Source organism: Mesitornis unicolor, unplaced genomic scaffold, assembly GCF_000695765.1.
Source record: "Mesitornis unicolor isolate BGI_N332 unplaced genomic scaffold, ASM69576v1 scaffold30206, whole genome shotgun sequence".
NCBI lineage: Eukaryota > Metazoa > Chordata > Aves > Mesitornithiformes > Mesitornithidae > Mesitornis > Mesitornis unicolor.
Genome location: NW_010190781.1, coordinates 5,006 through 16,725, shown reverse-complemented (window position 1 = coordinate 16,725; position 11,720 = coordinate 5,006). Strand labels below are relative to the sequence as shown.

Genomic DNA, 11,720 nt, shown 5'->3' with positions numbered 1-11,720 from the left:
GGCTTCAGAGGTCTTCACGCGTGGGTGGTGCGGGAAGCAGCTCCACGGCCCGTGGCGGAGTGCACACGCAGCGTAGGTGCGGTCTTCAACCCCGCAGCATCGGTCGGGCCTGCAGCCAGTGGCGTGAAGTCCGCCTGGGCCCCGGCAGCAGCTCCCGCTGGGACCATAGCGCTGGGGGATGGGGTGGGCTTTCGTGATGGCCAGGCTGGAAATACAGGAGAGCTGAAGTTGGTGTTACCTCTGCCAAGGAGTGTCCGCAGCTGGGAGCCGCCCAGCCAGGGGGAGAGCTGCCCAGGTAGGTTTTCCACACACAATCACTAGCGGAAGCAGCAGGGTGCTGTGAGCGCCTCGCCGGGGCTAGCTTCACAGGTTGGCATCGTAGGCTGCATTGGTGAAGATGCCCGGCGATCCTAGGTCACTGGAAAACAGAAGGGTGGCACCTTAGGAGGGAGGGCAGGGGCTAGCACAGCTCCCCCAGTCCCAGAGGTGCTCCCTCTGTATATAAAAGCAGCATCACACAGGCCAATCTGGGTGACGTGGGGTGACTGCAGGGCTGTGACAGGCACAGGGCAGAGCCACTCTCCTGCAGAGCATGCCTCTCACCTGGTGGGGTTCAGAAGCTTCTTCTTCTCCTCTGATAACAGTGTCGAAGTGTCCACATCAGTAGTGCAGATAGAAAAGAAATAACCAGATCTATTTAGTGAAAGGACTTGAGAAGCTGCAGCAGCAGCATCTGAAATTGAACCAAGTTTGACAAGCATGGGATGGAGCGGGAAGAGGGGGCTGGAGCATTTCGCTTCTTCCCCTTTGCAATTAAGGTGTTTTTCTGACTCTACCCTCCAAACCTGGCTGATGACACTTCCAGGTGGACAAACTGCCAAGGAGGTGCTGCCAGACCAAAGCAACTCACAGCAAATAAAACACATGGAATGAGGCAGTTACACTGTCGAACTCTCTGATCATCCCACCCTCCCCAGGGACTTTAATCCCCTGCTCTGAGAGCCCCTGGCCAAAGCGATGGTGAGCTGTGGGAGGTGTTTCTGTACCTCTGTCACTGAGCCGTTTGGCGAGGAGGGCAATGAGTGTCCCTGAGAGCACAATGCCAGCTACTGCCAGAGCTGTGCCGCTGCTGTAAGCCAGGACTTGCTTTAAGAAAGAGGCACCATCTTCTGCAATATCCACAGACCCACAGGTTAGGAAGTTGTCAGAAGGACTTCACAGCACCCAAGCTGCTGGGGTGCCCCATGCCACATTCAAGATGTGCTGCAGGAAGGTGGACCCCACTTCGCCTGTGCTAGAGGAGTTGGGGTCCCACTGTACCTGCACAGACAGGGGGATGCCTGTTCCAGTTGCCTGTGGCCATACACCAAAGCACCTCTGCGCCCATCCGAACAAAGCCCTCCTCGCAGGAAAAGGTGCATGTGGAGTTGTATGTGAAGTTTCCATGCACGTGAGAGCAGCTCAGTTGGCCTCTACTGGGGGGATCCAGTGCTGGGCAGCTGATGGCTGGAGATACAGCACAGCAGTAGCATCAATAGGACAGGACCAATGGTGGTGGGATGGGGACGTGTGGGCTGGGGAGCCAGGGGATGAGCTGCCACGGGTGCTAAGGAGAAGAGGATACTGGGGAAAGCAGTCTGCTACAAAGGAGCACTTCCAGACACACGTGTGATCATGAGATCTACCTTTGCAAAGTGGAGCACCCCCAGTCCAGGTCCCTGTGGCCATACACTCGAGGCTTTCTGACCCCATCAGTGCAAACCCTGTCTGGCAGGAGAAGGCACATGTGGAGCCAAAGGTGAAGTCCTCATGGAGGTGGGAGCAGTTCAGGCCTCCCTGGTTTGGAGCATTGAGCACTGGGCAGGCGATGGCTGCAGGGATAGAGATACATGTAAAGCAGCAGCCTGGGGACTACAAGGCTAAACTGTTAGGATGAGAGGACCAAGACAGCAGAGAACATCCTAGGGTCAACCCAAGGCCTGTGACATCTTAGACAGCAACTCTACCTTTGCATTCTGGGGTGTCCCCAGTCCAGGTCCCTGCAGCTGTGCACTTACGGCTCTCTGGCCCAGTCAGTGCAAACCCCGTCTGGCAGGAGAAGGCACATGTGGAGCCAAAGGCAAAGTCCCCATGGAGGTGGGAGCAGTTCAGCTCTCCTCGGTGTGGAGCACTGGGCACTGGGCAGGTGATGGCTGCAGGGTAAATAGGCACACTTCTAGTTAAAGCCTGGGGACTATGAAGCTAAACTGTTAGGATGAGAGGACAAAGATACCCAAGAACATCCTAGGGTCACCCCAAGGCCTGTGACATCTTAGACAGCAACTCTACCTTTGCATTCTGGGGTGTCCCCAGTCCAGGTCCCTGCAGCTGTGCACTTACGGCTCTCTGGCCCGGTCAGTGCAAACCCCATCTGGCAGGAGAAGGCACATGTGGAGCCAAAGGCAAAGTCCCCATGGAGGTGGGAGCAGTTCAGCTCTCCTCGGTCTGGAGCGCTGAGCACTGGGCAGGCGATGGCTGCAGAGTAAATAGGCACACTTCTAGTTAAAGCCTGGGGACTATGAAGCTAAACTGTTAGGACAAGAGGACCAAGACAGCAGACAATGTCTGAGGGTCACCCCAAGGCCTGTGACACCTTGGGCAGCAACTCTACCTTTGCATTCTGGGGTGTCCCCAGTCCAGGTCCCTGCAGCTGTGCACTTACGGCTCTCTGGCCCGGTCAGTGCAAACCCCATCTGGCAGGAGAAGGCACATGTGGAGCCAAAGGCAAAGTCCCCATGGAGGTGGGAGCAGTTCAGCTCTCCTCGGTCTGGACCGCTGAGCACTGGGCAGGTGATGGCTGCAAGAAGTAGAGACACAGTCCAAGCAGGAGCCTGGAGACTGCATGGCTAAACTGCTGGGACCAAGAGGCTGGGATGACACTAAGATATTCCCCAAGATCACTGACACCCTGAGCTTTAGCAGCAGCTCTACCTTCACAGTGTGGGGCATCCCCACTCCAGGTCCCTGCAGCTGTGCATTCACGGCGCTCTGGCCCAGTCAGTGCAAACCCCGTTTGGCAGGAGAAGGCACACGTGGAGCCAAAGGTGAAGTCCTCATGGAGGTGGGAGCAGTTTAGCTTTCCTTGGTCAGGAGCACTGAGCACTGGGCAGGCTATGGCTGCAGGGATAGAGATACACATAAAACAATAGCCTGGGGACTGCGAGGCTAAAAAGTTGGGTCCAAGAGCCTTGGGAAAATCCTACTGTCATCCCAAGGCCAATGACAACCTGAGCTCTACCTTCACAGTGTGGGGAGTCCCCAGTCCAGGTCCCTGCGATCGTGCACTCACGGCTCTCTGGCCCAGTCAGTGCAAACCCTTTCTGGCAGGAGAAGGCACATGTGGAGCCAAAGGTGAAGTCCTCATGGAGGTGGGAGCAGTTTAGTTTTCCTTGGTTAGGAGCATTGAGCACTGGGCAGGTGATGGCTGCAGGGATAGAGATACATGTAAAGCAGCAGCCTGGGGACTACGAGGCTAAACTGGTAGGATGAGAGGACCAAGACAGCAGAGAACATCCTAGGGTCAACCCAAGGCCTGTGACACCTTGGGCAGCAACTCTACCTTTGCATTCTGGGGTTTGTCCAGTCCAGGTCCCTGCGGCTGTGCACTTACGACTCTCTGGCCCAGTCAGTGCAAACCCCGTCTGGCAGGAGAAGACACACATGGAGCCAAAGGCAAAGCCCCCATGGAGGTGGGAGCAGTTCAGCTCTCCTCGGTGTGGAGCACTGAGCACTGGGCAGGTGATGGCTGCAGGGTAAAGAAGCACACTTCAAGCAGGATCCTGGTGACTACAGGGCTAAACTGCTGGGTCCAAGAGGCAGGGTAACATTCAAGGGTCACCCCAAGTCCAGTGACACCCTGAGCTCCAGCAGCAGCTCTACCTTCACAGTGTGGGGAGTCACCAGTCCATGTCCCTGTGGTCATGCACTCACGGCTTTCCGACCCCATCAGTGCAAACCCTGTCTGGCAGGAGAAGGCACATGTGGAGCCAAAGGTGAAGTCCCCATGGAGGTGGGAGCAGTTCAGGTGTCCCCGGTCTGGAGCATTGAGCACTGGGCAGGTGATGGCTGCAATGGGAAAGCCAGTCTCAGAGGCATATAGATGCAGTTAAATCTAGGGATTAGGGCTGAAACCCAATCAAACAAAACCAAATCTATGATGATACATCTTTGGTTTACATTTCTCACCCAGACAAGTCTCACCTTTTCAAAAACAGTAGCAACATCATTGGTACAAGGATTTTTCTTCCATACAAGTGATTTCCTGGGTGGGGGGGGGTGCCTGTTGCTGCTCTGCCAGAGGCCTGCTTTTACCCTGCACTACCCAGGGTTGCAGTGCCCGGGCTGAAGAACCACAGCTGCTGCAGCCCTACTCATCTCCCTTCCTGGAGACCTGCCTCTATCCTTGCCACACCAGCAGGGGAAGAGACACCCAGGTGGCAGTGGAGCTGTAGAAGATTGGGAAGGGATGACTGCAATAGCTATGTGGGTTTTGTGCCAGCCTTCCCAGGCTGTGCCTGGAGTGCTTCGCTGCATGCTGAGGCAGCACTCAATGTTTGCTGGCGCAAGTGGCTCCTGCAGAACCACCCCAGGTTAGTGCTGAGCAGACACTGAACACCACCAATGCCCAATCTGGTTGAGACAGACCCCATTCCCTGCACCTTCTGCTTTCAAACTGACACCAAACACTTTCCTTGGTGGACTACTTCTTCCATAGCCATCTTACAGGCTCCCCAAAAGATCCCTGGAGGTGTCTACCAGGGCCCTTGAAACCCACTGCTGAGGCACCCCTCACCACGCTGGTGATCTTGACCTTCGCAGTTCTCATCCAGACCCTGCTGGCTGTGCATCACAGCTTCTGTGCTCCAATCTGCTCAAACTCCTCCTGGCAGGAGAAGGCACAAATGAAGTTGAAGGCAAATGTGCCGTACAGGTGGGAGCAATGGACCTGGCCCCTTTCTGGCCCAGGCAGCTAAGGGCACGTGATGGCTGCAGGCAGATGCAGGGCAGGGCCTGTGAGGGCAGGGCTGGCAGCCTCGTCCCTCATGGTACCCTCAGCACTGTCAGCCTCACTGCAGCAGAAGCCTCTGCTCATTTCTGGAGCAAACCCAAGTGGCAATGCTTGCTAACGCAGCTTCGTTATCAGCAAGGGTGGCTGACTGACTCATCTGATTCTTTGCAGAGAAAGAAAAATCAATCATACATACAGCCAGCAGGAAAAAACAATGAGCTATGCTTTGGGAAACCAAGCTTTGGGAACTTGAAAACTCTGGAGCCAGCAGGCTCAGCCCAGCTTGCCTGGAGGTGGATGTCCACAAAACTGAGAGCCAGCTCCTGACTCTGCCACCACTGGGGATGCTGGCCACGGGTCAGTCACATCACATCTCCATGCCCGTTCCCCCTAACTGCAGAAAGCTTTGCTGGTCTCAGCTACCTAAACCAGGTCCCAGGTTGGACCACGGGCTCACCCAGCACAGATGTCATCGGCACCACTAACTTCAAAGCAGGCTTTATTTTTGTTTTAATTTATATACAGAGAACCTACCAACCCCTTGACTCCTCCTGCTGGGTCTTCTGATACAGAGGGTCCCCAGTCGTCCCCCATGGCTGCTCCAGCCCTCAGCTCATTCTGTCCTTGTGCAAGGCTGCAGATGCCCCATCCAGCGGCACAGGGAAAGTGGAGCAGGGCTCTTGCATCCCCAAAAAAGCCCAGCACCTCTTTGGAGTGCCTGGCACCTGACTGCAAACCCTCAAGCCACCAACAGGAAGACTTTCCCTACCCCTGCAGCATGTCTTACCAAAGCTTTCTCTCCTTTGCGGCTTCCTGCCCTACTCTGTCCCTCCCAGCTTATATCTAACAATCTAACCTCATCTTGCCCCACTTGTGGTGGCCCAGCCCTACCAGGATACACCCTTCCACCAGAAACAGGATGGCAGCCCCGCTTTGCTTTTCTCTGAGAACCCCTGAGATGCCAAGCATCCTCCCAAGGTGAATCAGGATGGGCTTGGGGAAGGGCAGGCGGTGCCACCAGAATGATGGAAGTGCCAAGACACCATCCTGCCCCCACAGCATTTCTTGGCTGAGCAGCATTGGGCATGCAGGGCTGCCCACCCCAGCCCCTGGCTGGCCCTACCTGTGCAGGTGGGAGTCTCTGCTGCCCACTGCTGGGAAGCCAGGCACCGCAGCGTGCCCGCACCTTGCCGCTCGAAGCCCTCTGGGCACTCGAAGTTGCAGGTGGAGTTGTAGCTGAAGTCTCCAAAGGGATGGCTGCAGTTCATGCGCGCTCCCTTGGGCTCGAGCTTGGCACACTGCACAACTGGGAGAGACACAGTGCCACCAGCCCATTAGCAGCATAGTGAACTTGCCTGCTCCACCGCTGGCGCTCAGGCTCTCTAGCAGGTAGGGATGGGGATGGATGGCTCACCATCCTCGCACTCAGGGCCATGGAAGCCGGGGTAGCACTCGCAGCGGTAGCTCCCAATGGTCTCCACGCACTCACCATGCTGGCTGCATGGGAAGGGCTGGCAGGAGGCTGCACACACAGAAGACAGTCATCAGGAGCCACTGGCCACCCTGCCAAGGTCCCCAGCCTTCCTGATCCAGGTCCATACTCACCCTGATAGCACAGCGCCTTTTTCTTCCGGTTGCAGGGCTCGTCGTTCCACTTGCCCGACTCCCGCTGCCGCTTGATGTAGATCTCCACGCAGTCCTGGTTGGAGCGGCGGTTGTTGGGCTCCCCGGCAGCCCAATTCTCTGCCTCCTTTGTCAGCGCCTTCCTGGTGCCCACCCAGGTCCAAATGCCATTCAGCTTGCGGATGCCAATCCAGTAGTAGCGTCCATGGAAGGGCAGGGTCTTGTTGAGGTACTCGATCTCCTGCTTGTTCTGGATCGCCACCAGGTCGGTGAAGAACGTCTGGCAGTAGTTCTGGGCCTGCTCCCACACATAGTCCCCTTGGTCACTGTAGTGGTATGTCCAGGCACCCACCTCCATCCGCATCACCGTGCCTGCAAGAGAGGATGAGGTCCAGGATCAACACAGAAAGGATGGGAGCCAGGTTAAGAATGAGGTCCCCTGGGACATGAGGGTGGGTTAGGGCTGGCATCAGAGCCAAGAAATGCCAGTGACCAGCTGGATGTGGGGACAGGACAAAGGGACAAATGTGGATGAGAATGGGGCTCTAAAGGTACACAGACACATGGGTGGATCAGGCATGGCAGAAGGAGCTGAGGTAGGACAGAATTGGACAGCACAGGGATAAAAGTGGGGGAGATGGGGTGAAGGCTGAGACGGAGGGCAGCGTGGGATGGGGTGGGCAGAGCACAGGTGGCAGAAGAGCCCCAGGAGGTGATGCCAACCTCTCCTCCAGCACAAGTAGTGGAAGCCCCACCACCCTGCCCATAAAGTTTTCCCAAAGCGGAAAACCCAACATCAAGATGGTTCCTTAAACACAATTCCTTCCTCGTGCACAGAAGTGTACCACTTCAGTTTTCTTGCTTTACACTTCTGCATGAAAGTCAGCTTGGAGCAAGGCAGAGCAAGAAGCATCCCCTTACTCCCAAAAGCATTTGGATCCTGAGCTGCTCACCTAAGCCAGAGATGGTCTGAAGGGTTTTGTAAAATTCATTATTGCAAAACAATGTCTTGCAAAAGTCACGGTCACTTCCTGGTCATGTCTACCAGGCAGGGCAAAGCCAGAGATTAACTGGAACCCACACCCAGAAGTGAAGGGCATTTTCCTGAAACCCTGCTCTTATTGACAACATTTTGCACCACAACTTCATGCAATCAAAGAGTTTTAGCCACAAAAAGAAAAAGCTTTCTCCCTCTTCCCCAGAAGCAGGTATCTTTACAACTGCAGAATGTGATACAGTGATCACATCGCCATCTGCGCGGAAAGCGTGACAGGGATCAAAGTTTGCTTCAAACAACTGGCCCGGGGCACCCTGTGTCTCAGGAGACCATATCACACTGTGGTCACACAGACAAAGGTCTGGCCATAACAGATTAGCTGCAAATCTAGGCCTTCCCAAGTATAATTAGGGCTCTAGTTTTGTCAATAATTATGCATTTTTCTAAGCAAAATTCTAACAATTTGTCTGTTTTACCTTGTGAAAGGGCAAACTATCCACTTTGTTCAACAAAACCAAAGCTGAGGAAACTATGGCCTTCAACAGCAGCCCTCCTCTTCACCCCTTGGGAGTTTGGGGCTGCACAACAGAAGCTCAGGGCACCTCCTGGGAGCCTGCCCCATCCTCAGCTCCCACCATCCACCTCCTGGCCCTCACTACCTCCCCAGCATGGCTCAGGGCAGCAACCCTGCAACCTTCATACACCCCATGCCCAAACCAAGAAGGACCAAGGGAGCCCATCCACTACATGCCCATCTTCCATGTGCTCTCCTGCCTCTATCATGCAGCTCTGCCAGTAACACCTTCCCTGTAGCACAGCTCATCCCCACTCCTCCCCCTCAGCCTTATGTTACCACTCCCTGCCCCACCTGGAGCTGACCTCCCACGTGGATGCTGTTTGCCTGCATTTTGGCTCCCCTAGCAGACCTGGACGTCTTCCCCTAGGGTGGTGCTCAGCACCCGCTGCACTTGAGTGCCTTTGCATTTTTGTTTTCCCTCCAGAGCTAAATCTCAGCCTTCTTCTGACAATTCTGAATTTGCCTCTGTTCCTTAGCATAATCACGAAAGGTCCTTTGGAAAATAACTCAGCTCACGGAGGATCTCTGGGATCAAGTGAGCACGGGCAGGTTTTGCTCTGTGCAATGCCAGTGTGTGAAGGAAATATCCAACAGGCAGCAAAAACAAATTAGCTTCTACTCTGACTTCTTCTCCTCATGTCAATTAGCAGCTTTAGTTCTGTGTGCTGCCCCAGCTGCACTCCCAACCCTTGCACCTGTAGATCCTGTGGCTGCGTTGGTGCCCAGTTCCACAGCACAGGCACAGGCATAGGCAAGCGTAGAGCTGCTGACTTTCTCCAGTGCACACTACAATTCAACAGCTGCTGTGCTGCATCTGGGGAACCAGGCACCCCGTGTGGACCCTGCGTGTGGCCTGTCCCTCTCTGGGGGAGTACAGTCCTCCCAGCCCAGAAGGATCCAGCCTTGTGGCTGGCAGCTGTGGGAGGTGTGACTGATGAGTCCCCAAAATAACACTGCTACCCTTCTCCAGTTTCCTGGACCTGCAGGCTCCTCAGCAGCAGGGTCACTCTGGGCTTACAGAGGGGGCGGTGGGCAGCGGGCGGCTTACCCCATGCAATGGCAGCAATGCCCAGGTAGCAGATGCCACGAAAGCCTGGAGCCCACGTTGTCCCAGCAGACCACGGTCCTGCAGCAGTGCCCTGTGTGCCAGGGAGGGAGGTGTGAGAAAGCACATCCCACAGGGGCTCACACACCCTGCTGTGTTCACTCCTGGAGACCTTCGAGGTCCAGGGACCCTGTGCCCCCCACCTCTGTCCCCCCACCCAGGGCTGGCAGCTGCCTCCGCAGCAGCAGTGCCCTGTGCACCTGGCACAGCCTCGCTGCCCGGGATTTCTCCGGGGCATCCTGGGTCCATCCCGTGGGTCCCTGGCAGCAGCACTGCTTCTTGGCAGTGCCTGCCTGCAGCCCTGTCCTCCCCTAACTTTCTTTTCTGGGCAGATCCCTACCCATTCCCAAGGAAAAGAGCAGGACCTACCATGTCGGTGCCGCAGACACAGCTTGCCCAGCCACCAGCAGCACCGGGCGCTTCTGGCCCTTGGCGGGCAGCGGGGCTCACACTTCCTCTGAGTGCGCAGAGCATTGCTCCCTGCCCTTGGCCTCTTCCCCTCCCACCCCAGCCCCGCTGTCAGCCCGCATCCTGCCTGCACCCCCCCCTCCCCTCGCTGCGGGGCTCTCTCACCCCCAGAGACCCCAGGGCTGGAGGGGAACAGTGAGGTCAGCCCTGGCCGAAGCCCTGGTGGGACTCAGCTTTGCATCTGCCCCATGGCAAGGCATGTGACAGCCACAGGAGCTGACCCACAATGAGCCAGGCTTGCCTGACCTTCCCACAAGGTGGAAAAGGAGCCTCCAGGAAGGGTCCAGCCCCAGCCCATGATGCCCAGGTCACCGAGACCTCTCTGACCCACCATGTTCATGTCGCAGTGCTCACGCTGGTGGTCGTGGGACGGAGGAGGGATGAGGTGTGATGAGCTCCCACGGTGGCTGAGCAGGAGCGTGGCTCGCACCCTCCCAGCTCCTGCACCGGATGCCCTCCTCACTTGTAACGCTTTTTGCTCTGGCTGCAAGTCTTCATACCATTTATAAACAGTTACTTACACAACGTATTTTCCTGTCTTTGCCTTTAAGCCTTTAAGAGAAAAGTCCAAGAACATGCCAGAGGAGCTTCCCCTGAGTTGTTAATATCCTTTATGAGCTTCCACCGATGCTTCAGGAACCCGCATCATTGTGTCCACCTCCCCTTGGATCACTCATGAATCATCATAAATCTCCTCACCCCATTCTGCTTCCAAGTAAAATTGTCTTGGCGGGGTTTTCTGCAGAAATTACTCTGCTGATTTCCAGTTAGAGCCAAAGCGAGAGCCATGCAGGTCACATGTATTTCCCTGTTCCAGAGAAGCTGATGCTGCTCCACTGGGAGTCATGATAGACAAAAGGAGGAACCCATCCCACAAAAGCCATAACCCACTACAATGACTTTATGCTTGGCCAATATAAATAAAACTCAGTTCCTGCCTCTGGATATCTTCCTTGCAAAATGTTTTACTGCAATAGTCTATTTTTATGGAATTGCTAAGGATGAGTCTGTCTGTGCAGTAATTCAGGAGGCTGCGCAATTACAGCAAGGGAAGAGGCAGCCAGGTGGGCAGAGAGGCTGAGGAGCAGCTGCTGGGGCAGGAGAGCATCTCCAAACACTGAGGGTCACCTGGGCAGGGTGACACCTGCCTCTTTCACCAGTGGGGGACCCACTGGGAGTCAGAGGGGTACTCGTGAGTGCAAGGCCCCAGGGGGGGAGAAGGCTGTGCCCCTGCCAGTTTCACTTCTGCTGAGACTCGACACAGCAGGGCAGCACAGTGGAAAAAAAAATTCCCACTTTTATTTTTGTAACTACAAATAGCTTCTGATATTGTTTTAAAAACAGAAGCGAAGTAGCTGAGACCCAGAGGCTGCCACTGCAAAGGACAGAATGTGGCCAAGTTCAAAACTGTTTGTGGGGGCAGGTACCCTGTGCCCGCAGGTGCCTGGGCACAGAGAGGGAGTCCTGCGTGGCAGGATGGGTACTGAGGTTTGCTTTGCAGGCTGCGGGAAAAAGGTACACATGGTGGAAGGGAGAGAAGACCTGAATCAGTTCTGCAGCGCTGACTAATCACCAGGAGCCCTTCCACAGTTCAGGTGGTTTCCAAAGCTGGCTCCCAGGGAAGGGTTCAGGATGCTGCAGGGCACATGTTCCTGGCTAGGTTCCTGCTGCCCTGCTTCCCAAGGAAGGATCTGTCCCTGCGTTAGGTGCTGAGCAGTGCAGGGATTTCCCAGGTGGCAGGACGGTGCATCCTGTCCCCACAGCCACCCCACCCAGTGCACAGAGCAAGCTGTAAGCCAGGGCTTTGCTCCCCATGGGCTCGAGGGAGCAGGTACAGAGACACTTTCCTGTGTCAGCTTCTCATGTAACTCTGGACTCTGCAGGGCTCTTGAATGGAAATGGG

General features: G+C 55.7%; 1 protein-coding gene across 1 annotated transcript; it reads right to left on the bottom strand.

The window, feature by feature from the left end:
* Positions 1–363: 363 nt before the first annotated feature.
* SELP (selectin P (granule membrane protein 140kDa, antigen CD62)) lies at positions 364–7,028 on the bottom strand. The gene is made up of 14 exons (XM_010186525.1): positions 6,653–7,028; positions 6,462–6,569; positions 6,171–6,353; positions 3,599–3,784; positions 3,278–3,463; positions 2,971–3,156; positions 2,651–2,836; positions 2,329–2,514; positions 2,007–2,192; positions 1,686–1,871; positions 1,321–1,506; positions 1,047–1,169; positions 604–634; positions 364–418 (listed from the first exon to the last, which is right to left on the bottom strand). The coding sequence occupies exons 1-14, from the start codon at positions 7,026–7,028 to the stop codon at positions 364–366; spliced, it is 2,364 nt and encodes a 787-aa protein (XP_010184827.1).
* Between the last annotated feature and the right edge of the window lie 4,692 nt (positions 7,029–11,720).